The sequence below is a fragment of the Ranitomeya variabilis genome, chromosome 6 (genome assembly GCF_051348905.1).
Source record: "Ranitomeya variabilis isolate aRanVar5 chromosome 6, aRanVar5.hap1, whole genome shotgun sequence".
In the NCBI taxonomy this organism is placed as follows: domain Eukaryota; kingdom Metazoa; phylum Chordata; class Amphibia; order Anura; family Dendrobatidae; genus Ranitomeya; species Ranitomeya variabilis.
In genome coordinates this window covers 570,929,592-570,951,521 of record NC_135237.1, presented here as the reverse complement: position 1 = coordinate 570,951,521, position 21,930 = coordinate 570,929,592, and the positions used below count along the sequence as shown (strand labels likewise).

Sequence of the window (21,930 nt, the reverse complement as noted above, 5' to 3'; positions counted from 1 at the left end):
AGTATATCAGATTACAGATGCAAGCAGAAGTGGATGGGGAGCGCATCAGAGACACTGTGTAGTCCAGGGTGTTTGGTCACAACTTGAGGAGTTCCTCCAATATGAAAGAATAATTTTCTCGCATTTCTCCGAAGCGGTCATGTTCCTATCCTGTCAGACAATTCAACAACCGTCGCTTCCATCAATCATCAGGGGCGAACAAGATCTCACTCCCTGATGGCCGCTATGGAGCAAATTTTCCAGATGTCGGAAAACCATCTCTGGTCATTAGCAGATTGTACATAAAATGGAAAGACAACGACAAGGCAAACTTCCTAAGCCTCAATCGATGAAGATGGTCAACGGACCCTTAAATCAACAGTTTTTCAGCGAATAGGAGCCTTTTGGGCCTTCCAGGTATAGAAGTGGAACAGAAAGGCAAATTCTGCTGGCTAATTCCCACGGATAAACCTCATGCAGATGCTTTCCAGATTTCATGGAACGTCAATCTAGCCTATGTGTTCCACCAGTAATGCAGATCTCAGCCTTTGGTTAATCCCCCCCCTTTTACCCAGGTTTTGGAAAGGAGGGTTATTCAAAGACCAGATCTGACCTACACCTCAAAAGTAGCCATGAAATTTCATAGGAGTCAGGAGATTATTCTTCCCTCCTTTTGTATTAATTCTAGGAACCCAAAGGAGGAAAGATTCCACACATTGGCTGTAAGGAGGGCTTTAATAAATTACATGTCCATAATGGAACAATAGATTAAGAGACGGCCATTGTTTGTTTTCTCCCAGAGTGCTAAGAAAGGCCTTAAAGTCTTGAGGTGTACCTTAGCTAGATGGATTTATGGAAGCCATTGGGTTAGCCGCCTCCTCTAGTGGTGTATCCGTCCCAGAGAGCATTAAAGCTCATTCTACTTGAGATGTTCCGACTTCTTGGACAGAGAAGGTGGAGGCGTCTATCGACCCGATATGTAAGGCGGCAACATGGTCCTCTCCTTCAGCCTTCTATAAGCACTGTAGGCTTGATCTGACCTCTGCTGCGGATTTATCCTTGGGGAGATGGGTTCTACCAGAGGTGGTCCCTCCCTAGGGTTCATCTCTGTTAATCTGCTGTGTGGTGTTGTCATTGGGGGAAAGGAAAAGACCATATTTACTTACCTGTAATGGGGTTTTCCCGAGCCCATGACAGAACCCTTATATCCCCCCGTCACTGGTATTAGTGTGCACTAATAGAATTTTAGGTGAATAGTCCAGGTGGTGTTGTATCTTATGGCTGGTGATGGTACGTGCATATAACTGCCTTGGAGGTCCTCTCATGCTCTGTAACCCAACTGATGCGGGGGAGACGTTCTGCCTTTGTGTTCAGTAGGTTCCTGTCCTTGATGGGTGGATCCATGTCTCATATGATGCTGCCGTGGGCTCTGGAAAATCCCATTACCAGGAACTAATTTTCATATTGTTTCAAAATGCAGAATTTCAGAAATTCATGGGGAAAAAAAGCTTTGCTTTCCAAAACCCATAACTTTTGTTTCCCAGTCGATGGGGCCATGTGAGCACGTGTTTTTTTTGTTTTTTTGTTTGTGTTTTTTTCTCTCCAATAAGTACCTTGAGGGGTGTAGTTTCCAAAATGGGGTCACTTGTGGGGGGTTTCCACTGTTTAGGCACATCAGTGGCTCTGCAGACGTGACATGGGGTCCGCTCTCGATTCCAGACAACTTTGCATTGAAAACGTCAAACGGAACTCCTTCCCTTCCGAGCTCTGCCATGCACCCAAACTGTAGTTTCCCCCCACATGTGGAGTATTGGTATACTTTGCGCAACAAATTTTGGGGTCCATTTTTTTCATGTTACCGTTCTGAAAATAAAAAAAATTGGGTCCAAAGTTAAATGTTTATTTTTTTTCCTTCCACGTTGCTTCAGTTCCTGTGAAGCACCTGAAGAGTTAATAAACTTCTTGAATGTGGTTTTGAGCAGTTTTTAGAATAGTGTCACTTTGGGGTATTTTCTGTCATATAGACCCCTCAAAGTGACTTAAAATATGATTAAAAAATGGTTTGTAAATTTTGTTGTAAAAAAGAGAAATCTCCTTTAACCCTTATAACGTCCTAACAAAAAAAAGTCTTAAAAATGCTGCTGATGTAAAGTCGACATGTGGGAAATGTTCAGTATTCTGTGAGTTATACGGTACCTGATTTAAGGACATAAAACGAAGTCTGAAAATTGCAAAAAGGTCCCCAAATTTCCCATCCCCCTTAATAAATGCAAGTCATATCAAAGAAATGTTACCGCTATGATGAAGTACAATATGTCACAAGAATCGGAATCGGTGAGATCTGTTGACACTCCAGAGTTACGACCTCATAAAGTGACGGTGGTCAGCATTGTGAAATTTGGCCTGGTTATGGGGGTGAAAACAGGGGTGAGGGAGCTAAAGGGAATCTGTTGGCGGCTTATTTTCTATGTGATCTGATGGCACTGTGAGGTAGGGACAAAGACCCCAATTCCAGCGATGTATCACTTACCATATTTTGCGGACTATAAGACGCACCCCAAATTTTAGTAGGGAAAATAAGGAAAAAATGTTTTTCATAAATTTAGAGGTGAGCTTACCGGGGACGGATGCAGTAGAGCGGGGCAGGAGGCAGGGTCGCTGCTGCAGGAAGCTGGCGGTATCAGGAGTGGGTTGATTGATAAAACACTTTAGCAGCAAAACACAGCCTAGTCAGAGGCACATCACTGGAATCAGGCTCTCTGCTCCTACATTATTCTACTCTCAGATAACATGGCAAAAACCTGCTGACAGATTCCCTTTAAGTGTATTTTTTTATATTTTTCCTTAAATGGAAAACACCATTTTTAAGCAGGAAAGTGAAACCGGGTTGGTATTAAAGGGCCCCCTGTGTTAGTAGAGGACAATCTTTATTGCCAGTTAAGGTTGTAATTTTCACATTCTTAATATTTTGATAAGTCCTGGTTTATGGAATAAAAGAATGAATTTGGGCCAGAATTTTATATTCGGTCATTAATAAAGTCTAGAACCAAACTTCAAGCTTTTCATGCAGCTGTTTTTAGCCAAAGCCACTAGTTGATCAGGCAAGGAGAACTTTTTTTTTTCTGATTTGTATTTCCAGACTAATATTTATTTAATGGTTTGATCTCGAGCTGTGGCAACTTGGATGAACGATGCGTAGGAAAATCGATGTTGTTGAAGTCTAGCTAGGTCCACCAGGGTCTTCCCTGCCGTTATTTTGATAGTATTTAGCCATCGGGGTGCTGGTCGTTCCTGTTCACCTTGTTCCTTCTATTTTTCTGACCATGATGTCCTTCTCCTGTGATCGCCCTCTTCGTAGGATGTGTCCAGAGTAGACAAGTCGTAGCTTGGTGATCCTCGCTTCCAGTGACCTGACTTGCTTCATTTGTTCCAAAATTGATTTGTTTGTAGTATTGATAACATCCTTCTCCAGCGCCACATTTCGAAGGCGTCTGTTATTCTTCCAGCCTAATATAAATGGTGTACATTTCTTTATTATTATTTTTTTTTTATACTCCTAACAGAAAATTTCTGCAAGAATTCTGATGAAAACTTGATGGTATCGCTAAATTACACAGTAGAAGATCTCAAACAGCACTACTCGGGAGAAAACCTCATTACTGTTAATGTACAACAACCAGGACCTGACAGTACAGATCCATCATGTAAGCTCCATAATAATGAAGAAGCTTCCTCTGATCAATCCCAGATTGCTACAAGTACAAGACAGAAAGCGGATAAGAAGTTTCACTGCAATGAATGTGGAAAACAGTTTACAAAAAGCTCAAGTCTTTGTACGCACAGAAAAATTCACACGAAGCAGAAGCCAAACCCAGATCATGGAAAATGTTTTACAGATAAATCAAATCAAGGTCAAAATGAGAGAATCCGCGTACTGGAAAAGCCGTATCCATGTTTATTATGTGGGAAATATTTTACAACCAAACCAATACTTGTTAATCATCAAAAAATTCATACGGGAGAAAAGCCGTTTACCTGCTCAGATTGTGGGAAACGTTTTAGAAATAAATCACATCTTGTTAGACACGAGCGAACCCACACAGGAGAGAAGCCGTATTCATGTTCAATCTGTGGGAAATGTTTTACAGGTAAACCAAATCTTGTTATACATGAAAGAATTCACACAGGAGAGAAGCCGTATTCGTGTTCAATATGTGGGAAGTACTTTAGAGAGAAATCCAGTCTCTTTATACATAAGAGAAGTCACACAGGAGAGAAACCGTATTCTTGTTCACTCTGTGGGAAAAGCTTCCCAAAAAAATCATATCTGGTTAAACATGAGAGAATTCACACAGGGGAGAAGCCGCACTCATGTTCAGAATGTGGGAAATGCTTTACAAATAAGTCGGATCTTGTTAAACATGAGAGAATCCATACAGGAGAGAAGCCATACTCGTGTTCAGAATGTGGGAAATGCTTTACAGAAAAATCAAGTCTGGTTAAACATGAGAAAATTCACACAGGAGTGAAGCCGTATTCCTGTGCAGTGTGCGGTAAGTTCTTTACAGATAAATCAAATTATGTTAAGCATATGAGAAGTCACACAGGAGAGAAGCCGTACTCTTGTTCACTATGTGGGAAATGCTTTACGGATAAATCAAGTCTTGTGAAACATGACAGAAGTCATGCAGGAGAGAAGCTTTTTTGATGATCTGTATGTGGAAAATGTTTTTATAAGGAAATCCAATTTTTAACATTTCTCAAAGGATTCACATTGAAAAGAAACCATGTTCTTGTATGTAATGTGGGAAATACCAGCATGTATAAGTATATAAGGGAACAATAGAAATATCTCTCCGAGGATCTTTCTGAGGAGGTGGTGATGGCGAACTCAGTCGAGGGGTTCAAGAGAGGCCTGGATGTCTTCCTGGAGCAGAACAATATTGTATCTTACAATTATTAGGTTCTTTATAAAAAAAGAACAATTTTAATGTTTATTTTGTATTTTTTTTTTTCTTACAAATATGTTAAATATTTACACTTTTTTTATTAGAGGACTTGAACCTGCGATCACTTGGTCGCCTCTACAATTACTGCAGTGATGTAGAATTGCAGCCTTTGATTAAAGTGACCAATCCCCCGCCCGTGTCCGAATGCTTAAATACCGTTGTCACGATTGACTGTGGCATCTAAGAGGTTATATTTCTGCAGAAAAATCCAACTCACAGATGGAATCCAAAAAAAAGTGCATTTTATTATCCAAGGTACATGAAGCAACGATTAAAATTATGTGTTCACAAAAAAAGTGCTGGCATCTTTTGATGCGTTTCGAGCGACATCCTGTTGGTGACTCTTGAGGGACGCAGTTGGGGAACACTGCTTTAGAGCATGCAAGGTTCAAGTTGTTTAAGTTTTATGCTTTAATACAAAAAGGTACAGTGCTTACAATAAAAAGGGTATGAAAATATTGTAATAAAAAGACAGAAATATGCAAAAGTCGTAAAATAAACGGGAAAAAACTTACAGAAATATCTAACTTTGTAGTCTACTTTCTGCTCCCTGAGACGAGAGACAGTAAAACAGGTCAGAAGACAAGCCGGGTCACGTACCTAAAGGTCCAAGAACAGAACACTAAGACAGACAGGAACGGGAAGTCACGGGAACAAAGTAAAGGGGCAGAGGACGAGACACGGTATCAAGGGGTCAGCTGCTCTAGCCTGGGAGCATGAACTATCACTGACATTGGTCTGCAGGCCACAGCAGACTGAAATAGCCACACCGCACCCAGAACGAGGCAGAGAAGGTTAACCCCCGCATGACCAGACCGGTGAGAGATTAGCAAGAAGCAAACCCCGGCCTGGATCATGACATTAAGCTGGGGTACCATGAAAAGGCAATGTTCACACTAAAATGTCCTCCACTCATTGTTTCAACAGAAGTGTCCTAGGAAGATGATATGCAGACCACAATACCCCTTACTAGTTATTTGACCAGGGACATCGCGAGAGGGCAACGTTAATACTACAGTTTTACCCTTCGCCATGACAGCACCCACTGGAGAGATAGGGATCCGCCCCAAGGAACAGGAAACCTACAGAGACATAAAAGGGGGCGGTCCCCCTCTCCTCCTCAGTTTAGGTTTCCTGTTCCCAGGGGACAGGATCTCTGAAGACTACAGAAGATCTTACCTGGGCTAGGAGCATCCGCCTGTGCGGTTTCTGCGGGAACGGCAGGGGATGCAGTCCAGATGCAGCGTCGGGGGAGATTCCGTTAGACGGCTCCCCCCTCGTCTGGCCGGCATGTGGGATGGCTGAGTCCGGGGAGAGACGACGCCGATTCCGCAAGAGCAACGCTGCAGAGGTGCGGCCTTGAAGAGGCTCCAGACGCGAACCACCAGGTAAAGGGTCCGGGATCTGCGGCACAGCTGCAGCGGCAGCCGGTACACCGCTCCATAGCGCAGGCCGGGATAATGGCGGCCGCACATGCGTGGAGCGGTGTAAGAATCCCCAGAATGACCCGGAGGTAGAGGAGCACTTCCGGGTCACTCACACAGCGGTGGGGGAAAGCGCGGTTTCGCGCATGCGCAGTGCACCGCTGAGAAAGAAAGAAAAAAAAAAAAAGTTTACTGACCGGATCCTGGCCTATAAAAAGGGGGAAGTTGCAAACGCACAGGCGATGCAACATGTCGTCCCCAGGCAAGACTGTGGACCCAGCAGGTGAGCCAGCCAGCAGAAGGTCCTCAGATGCCAGCCACAGGAGTGAGACCAAGGATTCAAGATCCAGAAAGTCGCAGCCTCCTATTTCGGTACCGTACAGCTTCACTGGGTGAGTGTGATTTCCCCTCTGCCTATAAAGCTGACACCCTTTTCCACAAATGTCTTCTCCCAGGCCAAAAAGAGACAGAAATCTAAGCACAAGCAATGTGCGTTATGTGACGAGCCTCTCCCAGATTCCCACCCCAAAAAACTCTGCAATCAGTGTATGGCGGAAACAATGCAGAGTCCATCTATGTCGGTCACAGATATACGGGCCATAATTAGAGAGGAATTACAGGCCATCTCACAAGCCAGTACCCCCCCTAAAAAATTCGGGAAAGAAAAGGCTATATCCAGCTCTGAGTCCGAGGAGGAAGGCGTTATCCACTCAGACTCCTCGCAGGCGTCATCCTCTTCCTCAACACATTCCGACATTGAGGGTCGAGCTTGTTTTCCCCTTGATGGGGTGGACAACCTAGTAAAGTCCATCAGGAATACTATAGGTTGTGAGGATACAAAAGACGACCAAACTGCACAAGACATCATGTTTGCAGGGTTGGCGGAGAGGAAGAGAAGAGCATTCCCAGTAATTCCTGCGGTTAAGGCACTGATAAAGAGGGAGTGGGAGAAACAGGACCAGAGAGGTTTTCTCCCGTCAGCCTCCAAAAGGAAGTACCCCTTTAATGATGAGGAGTTAATTTCATGGACTAAAATCCCTAAGGTGGACGCTACAGTCGCCTCCACTTCAAAACAGTCAGCTCTACCAGTCGAGGATGCGGGCCTACTTTCTGATCCTCTAGATCGGAAGGCAGAATCGTCACTAAAACGATCATGGGAGGCTTCCACGGGCATATTTAAGCCATCAATTGCCAGCACGTGCACAGCTAGATCCATGCTCGTTTGGATTGATCAGCTGGATCAACAGATCGAACAGGGGGTCTCCAGACAAAAATTGCGGGATGCGATACCACTAATTAGAGGTGCAGCAGCATTCATGGCCGATGCTTCAGCTGACTCTTCGCCTTGCATCAAGATCAGCCGGTCTAATTAATAATGCCAGACGTGCGTTATGGATGAAGAGCTGGAAGGGGGATACGCAGTCAAAGGCTAAGATCTGCGCTATTCCGTGTGAGGGTGAGTTTTTGTTTGGGAAAGCATTAGACGAGATCCTCAAAAAAGCAAAAGAGAGGAAAAAAGCCTTCCCTGACCCCTCAATTCCTTTCTATAGGAAGACCTTTAGGAAGAGGCCGTTCGGGAAAAGAACACAAAATGAAAGATCGTCACGATGGGCCACAAGAGAGGGAAAACAGGGTGGCACTATGTTCAAAGGCCCCCCCTTCCGTAGAGACAACAAATTCTGAAACACCAGACACCCCAGTAGGGGGCAGGTTAAAATTTTTCTTTCCCCAATGGCGAAAAATCACGTCAAGTTCCTGGGTGCTAAATATTATTAAGGAAGGAATGAAAATAGAATTCCTCCAAATTCCCCATGATTCCTTTAACAGCCCTTTCCTCACCAGTGCAACAGAAGGCCCTTGAACTGGAAATTAGAAGTCTTATAGTTAAAAATGTTTTAGTTAGGGTGCCAAAGGGACAAGAGGGTAAAGGGTTCTACTCTCCGTTATTTTTAATCCCTAAACCCGATGGTTCATTTCGAACAATTATAAATCTTAAAAAACTCAATACGTTTATTAAAAATTATACGTTTAAAATGGAGTCTATTAGATCGGCCATTAAGCTCCTTTTTCCAAATTGTAGAATGGGCGGCATTGATTTAAAAGATGCCTACTACCATCTCCCTATCCATAGTAGGTATCAAAAATACTTAAGAGTGGCAGTAACTCTTGAGGGGGAGATTCATCATTTCCAGTATACAGCCATGCCCTTCGGTCTCTCCACGGCACCCAGGATCTTCACGAAGGTAATGTTAGAAGTAATGGCCTACGAGACACATTAATCATTCCCTACTTAGATGATTTTTTAGTTGTAGGAAATTCATCCCTTCAGTGTGCGGAACGATTAGCTGACACTGTCTCGTCCTTAGAAAGCCTGGGCTGGATCGTCAACTATAAAAAATCCAGACTCATCCCACTTTCTCTTCAGACATTTTTGGGATTTAATCTAGATTCCATAAAGCAAAAATGTCTACTTCCCCAAGAAAAAATATCTCTTATAGAGGGTAAAGTTGTGGCGGCCATTCACAAATCTCAAATGTCCCTGAGAGCAGGAATGTCCTTGCTAGGATCCCTCTCCTCCTGTACTCCAGCCGTTCAGTGGGCACAACTTCATACCCGAACATTACAACATCAGATACTTCGGGAACAGAGAAAATTTCTGGGGCACCTTGAATCGAAAATAACTTTATCCGAGAAAGTCTTATCCTCCTTAGAATGGTGGCTAAATAAAGACAACCTAGCGGGGGGTGTCCCTTGGGTAATATCACCATCCCACACGATAACTACGGACGCTAGTCCCCACGGGTGGGGCGCACACATGGGAGATAAATTCTGCCAGGGAACCTGGGATAAGAATGAGGATTTATATTCATCAAACCTGAAAGAATTGAATGCGGTAAACTATGCACTGCGTCAATTTCTCCCACAGCTACGAGGAAGCCACGTCAGAATCTGTTCAGACAACACTACGACAGTGGCGTATTTAAACAAACAAGGCGGCACAAGATCAGACGCTCTAATGTCTTCCGCAAACAGTACCTTAATCCTGGCCGAAAAGCATCTGTTGTCCCTCTCGGCAGTCCACATCAAAGGAGAGGACAATCAACAAGCGGACTTTCTAAGTCGACACACTCTTCACCAAGGAGAATGGTGTCTCAATCCTCACATTTTCCACAAGATAACATTGTTATGGGGCAAACCCCAAATAGACCTGTTCGCTACAAAACAAAACAAACAAGTCCACAAATTCGCATCTCGGTCCCGTGCAGATCACCCGGACATTCTAGATGCTCTTCAAACACCATGGCAATTCAAGCTGGCGTATGCTTTCCCTCCGATAATTCTGCTTCCACAAGTAATACGGAAAATCAGGGAAGAGCAGGCCAGGATAATACTGATAGCGCCATTCTGGCCCAAGAGACCATGGTTCTCGTGCCTGCGGTCAATGTCGGTGACGGATCCTTGGGTCCTTCCCTCAATCCCAAACCTTCTCTCTCAGGGACCTTTCTTCCACCCTCAGGTGGACAGCCTCCACCTGACGGCCTGGAATTTGAAAGGCAGATATTAAATTCCAGGGGGTTTTCAAAGGGCCTAATTGATACACTCCTGCTTAGCAGGAAACCATCTACGACAAAAATTTACACCAAAGTATGGAAGAAATTTCTACAGTTCCATACTAGTTCAAACCCCTCTGAAGTCCCAATAAAATCTATATTAGAATTTCTACAGAAAGGGAAAGAGTTAGGTCTGTCAGTTAACACATTAAAGGTCCAGGTGTCTGCTCTGGGTGCCCTCTATGGCCATAATATTGCTGGTAATAAATGGGTATCCCGCTTCATCACGGCCTGTGAACGAGTTACTCCTATCCACATACCTAGAATAGCTCCGTGGGATCTAAACCTAGTCTTAGACTCTCTAACAGAATCTCCGTTTGAGCCTATAGACACAGCATCTTTAAAACACTTGTCGTTAAAAACAGCCTTCTTAGTAGCCTTAACATCGGCTAGAAGAGTCAGCGACATTCAGGCCTTGTCGATAGATCAACCTTACCTTCTCACATTTCATGACAGACTAATCTTAAAACCGGACCCCCTATACCTTCCTAAGGTAGCAGGGAAGTTCCACAGGTCACAGGAGATACATCTTCCTACTTTCTTTAAAGACCCCTCTACTCCTGAAGAACAAAAATTCCATACTCTAGACGTCAGGAGAGTAGTTTTGCAATATATTGAGAAAACTAGTAGTTGGAGGCAGAGTAGGGCTCTGTTCATATCCTTCCAGGGCAAAAAGAAAGGATATGGAGTCACAAGAGCAACATTATCCAGGTGGATAAGAGACGCTATCCGGTTGGCCTATTCCATGAAAAATGAAGAACCTCCGGAGGGCATCAAAGCACATTCCACCAGAGCCATGGCTTCTTCCTGGGCCGAAAAAGGGAACGTGCCAATCGAGGATATATGTAAGGCTGCAACATGGTTGGCTCCTTCCACTTTCTATAATCACTACAGGCTCGACCTGTCTTCCGACTCTGACCTACACTTTGGCAGGACTATCCTCAGCACGGTGGTCCCCCCCTAGGTGTTGGTCTCTGGAAATCTCTCCAGTGGGTGCTGTCATGGCGAAGGGTAAATAGCCGGATTACTTACGGTAATGCTCTTTTAATGAGTCCATGACAGCACCCAGTCACATCCCTCCCTAATAAAAGCCATAGTAATTACTTCTATGAAGTTTATATTCTGATGATACATTGTGATGATTGACTAACACTGGCGGTCCTCCGGGTACTCTGAAATTAAACTGAGGAGGAGAGGGGGACCGCCCCCTTTTATGTCTCTGTAGGTTTCCTGTTCCTTGGGGCGGATCCCTATCTCTCCAGTGGGTGCTGTCATGGACTCATTAAAAGAGCATTACCGTAAGTAATCCGGCTAATCCTTCACCCATCATGTGAGGGAGAAAGCAGTGCTATATGATGAAATGGAGAAGCTCTGGGACAGAGAGAGCAAAAGACTAATAATGAAACATAAGATCTTCCTTTCATATAAAAGATGCCCGTATTCTCTTTTTGGTGAACACACAATTTTAATCTTTGCCTCATGTACCTTGGATAATAAAATGCACTTTTTTTGGATTTCATCTGTGAGCTGTTGCACCCTGCCCAGGTGCTCTCCGTTCTCCAGAAGTGTGGAATCGCAGGTGGTGAGCTGGATTTTCTTCTGTTACATTTCTGCACCTTCTTCATACGAGTGGTGTGTACATGTATGGCGGATGTTGCCAAGGGGTTAAACAGTCCGGCCTGAGACAATTACTAATTTTAGGAAACTTTTCAACTTTTAGAAGGTTTTCTTAGGTCTTTCACCATCTTGTAGGCGTCCGCTCTGGATCTAGAGAAGGTAATAACACACTTCTACAAAAGCAAGAAAACCAAATATCCGAGGTTTAAATAGGACGCGATCCTCCTGTGTTCTCTCTGCCAGTATTCACATGTTGGGGAATAGGTACAAGGAAACCTAAAGCTGCGGGATTTTATTTTAGTTTTTATGTGAAAAAAAACTCTTGTTCTGTGGATGGTAACAAATCGATCCACTAGTGTTCCTTTACAGCGATTGTCCCACAGCCGAACACTTTGTGTTTCTTGTTTTTAATGAATAAATTGCTTTTCTCTCTCTCGCTGTGTAAATCCTTTTTGTTAGTTTCCATTATAGTTTTTGTGCTTTTTCAGTGTTACCAGATGGACAGCACTCTCGTTTAAAATGGCACCAACTTACCAACCTGTCCCTCCTCCATTATCTCAGTGCTGAGAGTGTGATCACCTTTCTAGGCCTCCTGAAGATGAGGTCCACAGCCAGTCCCACGAAATGTCGTCAAATTTCTAAAGAGACAAATAGTTTGTAGTTTTATTAAAATCGACGGCTACATGTGTCGTGCGAGATCATAGTATTGCATACCGACATTGCAACTAATTCTTATGGTTTTGCATTGAGCTCTACATTTGCAGATGTTTCCAAACGAGTTGGATTTTTTGTCACCTGTTCCAACTTACTTGGGACTACAGTGCAAGTCATATGCGACCTTTTCTTTGCAGCTAAATCCAGTCTAATATAGCCGTGCGTCTGCAAGTTGTACGGATGTTTGCTCGATTTGTCTTAGAATTGGTCTAACTAGTTGAGATGAATGCAGCACAGTTTTCATACTAGACCTGACAGTAGACCTACAGGGTTCCAAATTCTGACTAAGGCTGAACAGCGACGTGTCCCGTGGCCAAAAATGTGCACGATTTGCTGTCTTGTGACTGTCTTACAGGTGTGATTTGACCAAATTGCAGAGAAGTTGCACACGAGTCAAGCCGCATGTGACCTGCATTGACGTCTATGGCTGAGGTGAGTCCCGTGAGCGACAGAAAATCCAACTCTTTGGAAACATTTGCAATACTTAGGTCACACGTTTCCATGCCACAGTGGACAATAGTTACATGGTATGCCGCAATGTGACACTGCATTTTCAGTGTCGCATGAGATGTCGCCGTGTAGCCTGAGAAGTGATGGGGTGATAGAGTGCGATGTGTTTAACACCATTAAAGGGGTCGTCCACTACCAGGACAAACCGTTCTTGTTCTAAATGTTTGGCCCCAATAAAATTAAAAAAGCCTATACTCTCCTCCCGTGCCAGCACAGTTCCAGCAGTGTCGGCACTCGCATTCCCGAGAATTCCATGGGGTTGTTTGACACATGGTGCTCAGTGCCCAATCAGCGCTGGTTTCACTGTCCGCACTTTTGTGCGAATTGAACATAAAAAGATAAGCTGCAGCCCTGAATTTAAAACGTTTGAGCGCTGGGACAGTGACACCAGTACTGATTGGGCACCACGTGTTATACAACCACATGGAGGCCCTGGGAACGCGAATGCTGACACCGCTAGAACGGTGCCGGCACGAGAGGCGAGTATAGGCTTTTTTATTTTATCGGGGTCAAACATTTAGATCAAGAATGAGTTGTCCTCGTAGTGGTTGCTATTAGTTGCTACCAATGCACCTGTTTACAGTAGTCTTTAGTTGGCCTTAGGGTATGTTTCCACGGTCAGTAAACGCTGCTTGTTTGACGCTACGCAGAGCTGCAGCGTCAAACAAGCAGCGTCCAGATGTTCCAGCATAGTGGAGGGGATTTTATGAAATCCCGTCTCCACTATGCGTGGAAACCCGCACGCGGCGGCCCTGCGACTCCGGACATGCTGCGCGTCTTTTCAGATCGCAGCATGTCCGTACACCTTGCGGGGACGCAGCGTCCCCGCAAGGCATATCACAGGGCGCTATGGGAGAGAGCGATCATCCCGGATGTGAAGAGTTAACACATCCGGCATCATCGCGTCCCAGAAGGGGGCGGGGCTTAGCGCCGAGCGGCTTTGCCGCTGGCCATCCTGACCGTGGAAACATACCCTTATTCTCCAGAGCACTTCAGAATAGGATTGTACTTGCCAGTAGAGCCAAAATCTGTGCCCCCACTCAATTTGTAGAAGGGGTATGGAGGAAGGCTGTGATAGGTGTGTAATTATGTAAGTGATATTCTTCAGAAAGGTTTATTCTACAGTTATGCTGTGGTCTACAGCAGGCACACACAACCTTTTGACCTTTTTTCTTTTATAATAAAAAAAAAAAATTTACACACACCTTTAAAAGGGAGTTTGTAAAGTTTTGACGTTTTCTCTAGGAACGGGGATATACTGGTCGCTGGGGTCTACCCGTTGGGTGCACACTAATCCCAAGAAGCAGGGTTCTAAAGAGCCCCCGGTGAATGTGCAAATGATCCACCATCACTCCATTCATTTGGGGATCTTCAGATCTCTGCATCATTGGGGGATCTTAGTGCTAATGCTCCCAGCGTTTGTGAAGGTATACCCTATCATAACTTTGAAATTTGAGCTAACCCCTTTAAAGAGATTGTTCGGGATTTATATTTGCTTTTGCAATAGTTTGGAGACACAGAAAATAATTCACCATAATGAGGTATTGGTAGGATGCTCTACGACTGTGGTTTATACGTCACTTAGAAGACGCGGAGGCTGCGGTTTATACGTCACCTAGGAGACCCGGAGGCTGACGTTTATACGTCACCTAGGAGACCCGGAGGCTGACGTTTATACGTCACCTAGGAGACCCGGAGGCTGACGTTTATACATCACCTAGGAGACCCGGAGGCTGCCGTTTATACGTCACCTAGAAGACCCGTAGGCTGCCGTTTATGCATTACCTAGGAGACCCAGAGGCTGCTGTTTATACGTCACCTAGGAGACCCGGAGGCTGCCGTTTATACGTCACCTAGGAGACCCGGAGGCTGCCGTTTATACGTCACTTCGGGGACCCAGAGGCTGCTGTTTATACGTCACCTAGGAGACCTGGAGGCTGCCGTTTATACGTCACCTAGGAGACCCGGAGGCTGCAGTTTATGCATTACCTAGGAGACCCAGAGGCTGCCGTTTATACATCACCTAGGAAACGCGGAGGCTGCCGTTTATACGTCACTTCGGGGACCCGGAGGCTGCCGTTTATACGTCACTTCGGGGACCCGGAGGCTGCCATTTATACATCATCTAGCAGACCTGTAGGCTGCCGTTTATACGTCACCTAGGAGACCCGGAGGCTGCAGGTTATAAATCACGTGGCAAATGGAAGCAGTCTGCTCGCCTAGGTACAGTCTTGTCATGGCTGAAAGTGTTTACACTCTTGAAATTGTTCCAGAAAATGAAGTACGTGTGTCAGAAGATTATTGCAATTACACATGTTTTGTTATACACAAGTTTATTTCCTTTTTTGTGTATTAGAACAGAGAAAAACAGAAGGGAAAAAAAAACTAATTGGACATAATTTCACACACAACCCCAAAAAATTGGCCAGACAAAATTGTTGGCAACTTTCCAAAATTGTGGGTAAACAGCTTTGCTTCAAGTATGTGATGCTCGTTCAAACTCACCTGTGGCAAGTAACAGGTGTGGGCAATATGGGAAATGGAATTCACGCCTGAAACCAGATAAAAAGGGGAGAAGTTGATTCAATAATTGCATTGTGTGTTTGTATGTGCAACACTAAACATGGAGAACAGAGAGAGGAGAAGAGAACTGTCTGTGGACTTGAGAACACAAATTGGTGAAAAATATCAAGAACAAGGTTACGTCCATCTCCAGAGAACTTGATATGGAGTTGTGCATGGTGCATAACATAATCAAGATGTTTACATGGTCCTGCAGCTAATCTCACTAGACATGGAGGGCAGAAAAATACTGATGAAAGGTTGAAGCGCAGGATAGTCTGGATGGTGGATAAGCAGTCCCAATCAAGTTGCAAATAAATCCAGACTGTCCTGCAGGCTCAGGGTGCATCAGTGTCGGCATGCAGCATCCTGTGAATTAAATGAAATGCTATGGCAGGAGGACTCCACTGCTGACACAAAGACATAAAAAATCTAGACTGCAGTTTTCTAAAGGGCCCGACGTACTGAAGCATGTTATGAAATAAATGCACAACGGGGGCAGCGGATGCAGTTTTTCAACACATCCACTGCCCCATTGTAATGTCCGGGGAGGAGGGGGTGGAGTTTCGGCCGTGCATGTGCGGTCGAAAATTGCGGACGCGACACAGAAAAAAAGTTACATGGAACTTTTTTTGTGCTGACGGTCCGCCAAAACACGACGCATCCGTCGCACGACGGATGCGACGTGTGGCAATCCGTCGCTAATGCAAGTCTATGGAGAAAAAACGCATGCTGCGGGCAACTTTGCAGGATGCGTTTTTTCTCCAAAACGACGCATTGCGACGTACGTCACACAACGCAAGTGTGAAAGTAGCCTATGCAAAAATCCTTCTGGGAAAGCGTCTTGTGGACAGATGAAACCACGATAGAGCTTTTTGGTAAAGCACATCATTCTACTGTTTACCGAAAACAGAATGAGGCTTAAAAGGAAAAGAGCACAGTACATACAGTCAAATATGGTGGAGGGTCAAAGATGTTTTGGGGTGGTTTTACAACCTCTGGCACAGGGTACCTTGACTGTGCAAGGCATCATTAAATCTGAAAATTACGAAAGGATTTTGGGTGGCAATGTAGTACTCAGTGTCAGAAAGCTGAGTTTGTGTCCTAGGTCATGGGTTTTCCAGCAGGACAATGAACCCAAACATACAGAAACCCCCAGAAATGGATGTAAACAAAGCGCTGGAGAGTTCTGAAGAGGCAGCAATGAGTTCGGATCTAAATCCCATTGATCACCTGTGGAGAAATCTTAAAATTGCTGTTGGGAGAAGGCGCCTTCACATAGAGACCTGGAGCAGTTTACAGAAGACTGGTTCAAGATTCCAGCTGAGAGGTGTAAGAGGCTTGTTGGTGGTTAAAGGAAGCGATTGATTGCAGTTATTTATTCCAAAGAGTGCAACAAAATATTAAGCCGAGGGTGCCAACAATTTTGTCTGGCCCATTTTTGGATTGTGTGTAAAATTATGTCCAGTTTGCCTTTTCTTTTTTTGTGTGTTGTTCCAATACACATACACAATAAATATGTATATAAGAAAACCAATAATTGCAATAATGCTCTGGGAGAAATGCTTCATTTTCTGGAACAATTTAAAGGGTGCCAACACTTTTGGCCATGACTGTATATATTAATGTTTGGGACTTGGATCTGGTTTCTTAGAATTCTGGAAACCTGTTCTCCTGAATATCACATGGGATACACTAAGACTGCGGGATGCAGCCAGGCCCCAAAGTGCTGGTTGGGTGATTTGAGGTCCCTGTCCTTCTGGGGTGCACTCATAAAATGCTGGGCAGCCCACCTGATCTGATAATATGGCCGTCGGCAATAGGTTGTAAGCCAGACACTATACATCATATGTACAAACCCTGGCAAAAATTATGGAATCACCGGCCTTGGAGGATGTTCATTCAGTTGTTTAATTTTGTAGAAAAAAATAAAAATCACAGACATGGCACAAAACTAAAGTCATTTCAAATGGCAACTTTCTGGCTTTAAGAAACACTAAAAGAAATCAAGAATAAAAAATGTGGTAGTCAGCAATGGTTACTTTTTTTAACCAAGCATAGGGAAAAAATTATGGAATCACTCAATTCTGAGGGAAAAATTATGGAATCATGAAAAACAAACAACAAAACCCTCCAACACATCACTAGTATTTTGTTGCACCCTGGAATCACCCTGTAAATTTTCATACGCAAAACTAACACCTGCATCAAATTAGATCTGCTCGTTAGTCTGCATCTAAAAAGGAGTGATCACACCTTGGAGAGCTGTTGCACCAAGTGGACTGACATGAATCATGGTGCCAACACGAGAGGTGTCAATTGAAACAGTGGAGAGGATTATCAAACTCTTAACAGAGGGTAAATCATCACACAATGTTGCAAAAAATGTTGGTTGTTCACAGTCAGCTGTGTCTAAAATCTGGACCAAATACAAACCAAATGGGAAGGTTGTTAAAGGCAAACATACTGGTAGACCAAGGAAGACATCAAAGTGTCAAGACCGGAAACGTAAAGCAATATGTCTCCAAAACAGGAAATGCACAACAAAACAAATGAGGAACGAATGAGAGGAAACTGGAGTCAATGTCTGTGACCGAACTGTAACAAATCGCTTAAAGGAAATGGGATTTACATACAGAAAAGCTAAACGAAAGCCATCATTAACACCTAAACAGAAAAAAACAAGGTTACAATGGGCTGAGGAAAAGCAATCGTGGACTGTGGATGACTGGATGAAAGTCGTATTCAATGATGAATCACAAATCTGCATTGGGCAAGGTGATGATGCTGGAACTTCTGTTTGGTGCCGTTCCAATGAGATTTATAAAGATGACTGCCTGAAGAGAACATGCAAATTTCCACAGACATTGATGATATGGGGCTGCATGTCAGGTAAAGGCACTGGGGAGATGGCTGTCATTACATCTTCAATAAATGCACAAGTTTATGTTGATATTTTGGACACTTTTCTTATCCCATCAATTGAAAGGATGTTTGGGGATGATGAAATCATTTTCAAGATGATAATGCATCCTGCCATAGAGCAAAATCTGTGCAAACATTCCTTGAAAATAGACACATAAGGTCAATGTCATGGCCTGCAAATAGTCCGGATCTCAATCCAACTGAAAATCTTTGGTGGAAGTTGAAGAAAATGGTCGATGACAAGGCTCCAACCTGCAAAGCTGATCTGGCCACAGCAGTCAGAGAAAGATGGAGCCAGACTGATGGAGAGTCCTGTGTGACCCTCATTAAGTCCAGGCCTCAGAGACTGCAAGCTGTAAGAAAAGCCAGAGGTGGTGCCACAAAATACTAGTGATGTGTTGGAGGGTTTTGTTGTTTGTTTTTCATGATTCCATAATTTTTCCTTCAGAATTGAGTGATTCCATAATTTTTCCCCTATGCTTGGTTAAAAAAGTAACCATTACTGACTACCACATTTATTGTTCTTGATTTCTTTTAGTGTTTCTTAAAGCCAGAAAGTTGCCATTTGTAAAGACTTTAGTTTTGTGTCATGTCTGTGATCGGCTTTTTTTCTACAAAATTAAACTGAATGAACATCCTCCGAGGCCGGTGATTCCACAATTTTTGCCAGGGGTTGTACCTGTGTGACAGGCGTCCCATACAAAACTCATCTGTGTGCATGTTTAATACTAGGCAGCCGCCCCTCCATGAGTCGGTAGGTTTGTGAGTGGCTATTTGCATCAGTATTTTGCACCAGTGCTGCCCCTGCCTTTATCATGGGGGTCTACTGCATAATGCTAGTGCCATTGGTAAGGCTCTTTTTTTACTTTGATGTCTATTTTAATTTTTGTCCTTTTTCTGTGAGCCAATTCACTAAAACTGCTGTATATATGTAAAATAGCATACATTAAGACTGCTATGTGCATCACATAGGAGACGCTGAAGCTGCTGTATATACATCACATAGGAGACACTGAAGCTTCTGTATATACATGACATAGGAGACGCTGAAGCTGCTGTATATACATGACATAGGAGACACTGAAGCTGCTGTATACACATGACATAGGAGATACTGAAGCTGCTGTGTGTACATCACATAGGAGACAATGAGGGCTGCTGTATATACATCACATAGGAGACCCTGAGACTGCTGTATATACATCACATAGGTGCCATCTCACCAAACATGCTCAGACTAAAGGTAAGTGGCCGGAGTAACTAAGAGATCCATTAGATAAAAGCAATACATCTTTATTGGGAAGAAATATACAAACATAGTAACAGCAGAAGGGCTAGAAAAGGGGACGCGTCTGAATCCTGACAAAATATATCTCTCCTATGAATAAAATATCAACTATGGGTTGCTATGTAGATAGTCATGTGATTCCCCTCCCCGGGTGAACAATACAACCAACAGCCCAAGTATATACCCAAGGAAATAGCCCATGCAATCTTAGGGTATACAGGGAATACAATTCCAACGGTGTAGACCGGCGCCAAATAAATCCGCCAGTACTATGGCTAGCCTAGAGTAAGGGTCCTAGATAACATAATATTCTCAGAATATGGAAAGGTCTAGCAGACTAAGAATACATCATATGTAGGACCTATAAACGTCCATGAAGGATCATACGATCAAATAAATAATATAGAATAACACATTTTATTTAAATCTTAAAAACATAATACAAAACAATACATAAAATATTGTGAATTAATTAAAAAGGGAAAAAAGTGGTAACAGAAACTATCAGCAGGCAATGGCATTCTCATATATCAGTTATTGCTGGCCTTTGTAGATGTAGGTACCTCTATCTACCATAAAGTCAACAACTAACATGACTTCCACATACATACCTGCTGGCTCATAGTCTACAGTCAAAAAGTAGAAGCGCGAAAATGCACCATTCAAAATCGAGCCTAGATAGACGCAGATGCTGGTATGTGGGGTCAGATAAAGTGTCTATTACCTGTGGCCATGATAGAGAACTCTGTGCTGCTGCTGGCACCTCGACGCGCGTTTCACCGCCTCTACAGTATCGTCAGTGCTTCTGGATCGCTGGACATGTACTCAGTCTAATAGACTTATTCTTACCAAGATAACATTAACAAAGAAAAAATGGTGTTAAAATCCAATGCATTTATTTAAAAATCTTTTAAAAATTGATGTCAGAAAAAGGTCCACAGAGTAAGATATGCGGCAATGCGTTTCAAACGCTCAAAGGCATCCTTTCTCAAAGCTAAACATAAAAGGTCCGATAGAGGTTGTATACAATATGTGGCCAATAGGAAAATCGATTCCAAATCACATTTAATATGCAAATAACCTTAAAATTATATATACAAACAAAAAAAAACGAGAGTGAAATGATACCAATATGCACAACACAACACAATTTGCAAAATAATGTTAATAATGAAACCTGGTTTCTTTGTGGCGATTTAGTCCAGATGGTTCCCAGGTAAAAGATGCAGAAAGCCTCTCCGGTCATTAGCGGTCTCTTGGTATGTCCTCCGCTCGGGGAGTTCGCTATTCGCTCTACTCCAGGTATCTTAAACTAATCCGTGCGTCTTTAGTGACAATAAAATGCTCAGATGCAAATAAAATGGCGCGATTAGAACTGGAAAGAGAAACAATATCAGTTATGTGTCCAGAGATTCTGACCTTTCAATCCTGTGTGGTGCGACCGATGTAAATCACAATGCACTTAATCAGATATACGACATTCCTGGAGTTACAATTTATATACAGCTGAATTCTGTGATGTTTTATTATTATTATTGAGAGAATGTGTCACTACAGAGCGTTTGCATGGTCTACACCTCAAGCCCCTGCGCCCAAGAAAACAGGATAATGTAACCAAGTTTTATGCCTGTTGACAGGATTAAAAAAACTCGGAGAAATATTGTTTCCCGGCAAATCAGCTCCTTTGGCAACTTTGAGGCAACCTGGTTCTAATATGGGTGACAAGGTGGCTTCCTTCTATAATAGAGGAACAGGCTTTTGTATTATTGATTTTGTTTTAGAAAATTGAGGACTAAAATGAATGGAAAGAACTAATTTATTTCCCATAGAAGATTTTACTTTGTGAGTAATAAGATCCTGCCTGTTTTTATTTTGTACAATATGTAAAGCCCTATTTAGAGTCCATTGAGGATAACACCTTTTACCATTTTAATTTATCCCATCGCCTCCTCTTCTCTTCCAAATTGACGACATTGCTGCAATTCCTGGTGATGGGCGGCAATTCACTGAGCAGTATTGATTTGATTGTGTTGAGGATGGCTACTTTTAACATGCAAAAAGGTATTACCTGATAAGGGCTTGGAAAATGTAGATGTGACATGTATACCTTCCAATTGTAGGTCCAAGAATGACCTAGAAGACAAATTAGTGGTGTATGTGAAAAAAAGATTACAATGGTTAGAGTTGAGATACTGAATGAATTCTGGTATGGCAGATACATCATTGGACCAGATGAAAAGTGTGTCATCAATGTATCTGCCATACCTGAAAATATATGACAGAAATGAATT

General features: G+C 43.2%; 2 protein-coding genes across 2 annotated transcripts in view; both read left to right on the top strand.

The window, feature by feature from the left end:
- The window catches only part of LOC143783341 (uncharacterized), a 54,618-nt gene extending 48,604 nt beyond the window's left edge, over positions 1-6,014 (top strand). Inside the window, exon 18 of the mRNA XM_077271744.1 lies at positions 3,543-6,014. Coding sequence (XP_077127859.1) covers positions 3,543-4,687 — 1,145 coding nt within the window. The 3' untranslated portion in view covers positions 4,688-6,014. The remainder of the gene's footprint in view (positions 1-3,542) is intronic.
- A 357-nt stretch (positions 6,015-6,371) lies between these two features.
- On the top strand, positions 6,372-7,785 carry LOC143783340 (uncharacterized). The gene is made up of 2 exons (XM_077271743.1): positions 6,372-6,784; positions 6,868-7,785. Exons 1-2 carry the CDS (start codon positions 6,662-6,664, stop codon positions 7,783-7,785), a joined length of 1,041 nt encoding a protein of 346 aa, XP_077127858.1. The 5' UTR covers positions 6,372-6,661.
- The last annotated feature ends 14,145 nt before the right edge of the window (positions 7,786-21,930 follow it).

Bases quoted from the DNA above. Each gene is read 5' to 3' on its own strand.
- LOC143783340 (XM_077271743.1), top strand. From the start codon at position 6,662: ATGTCGTCCCCAGGCAAGACTGTGGACCCAGCAGGTGAGCCAGCCAGC. The intron at 6,785-6,867 runs GTACCGTACAGC...GTCTTCTCCCAG, and splicing joins AGTCGCAGCCTCCTATTTCG to GCCAAAAAGAGACAGAAATC.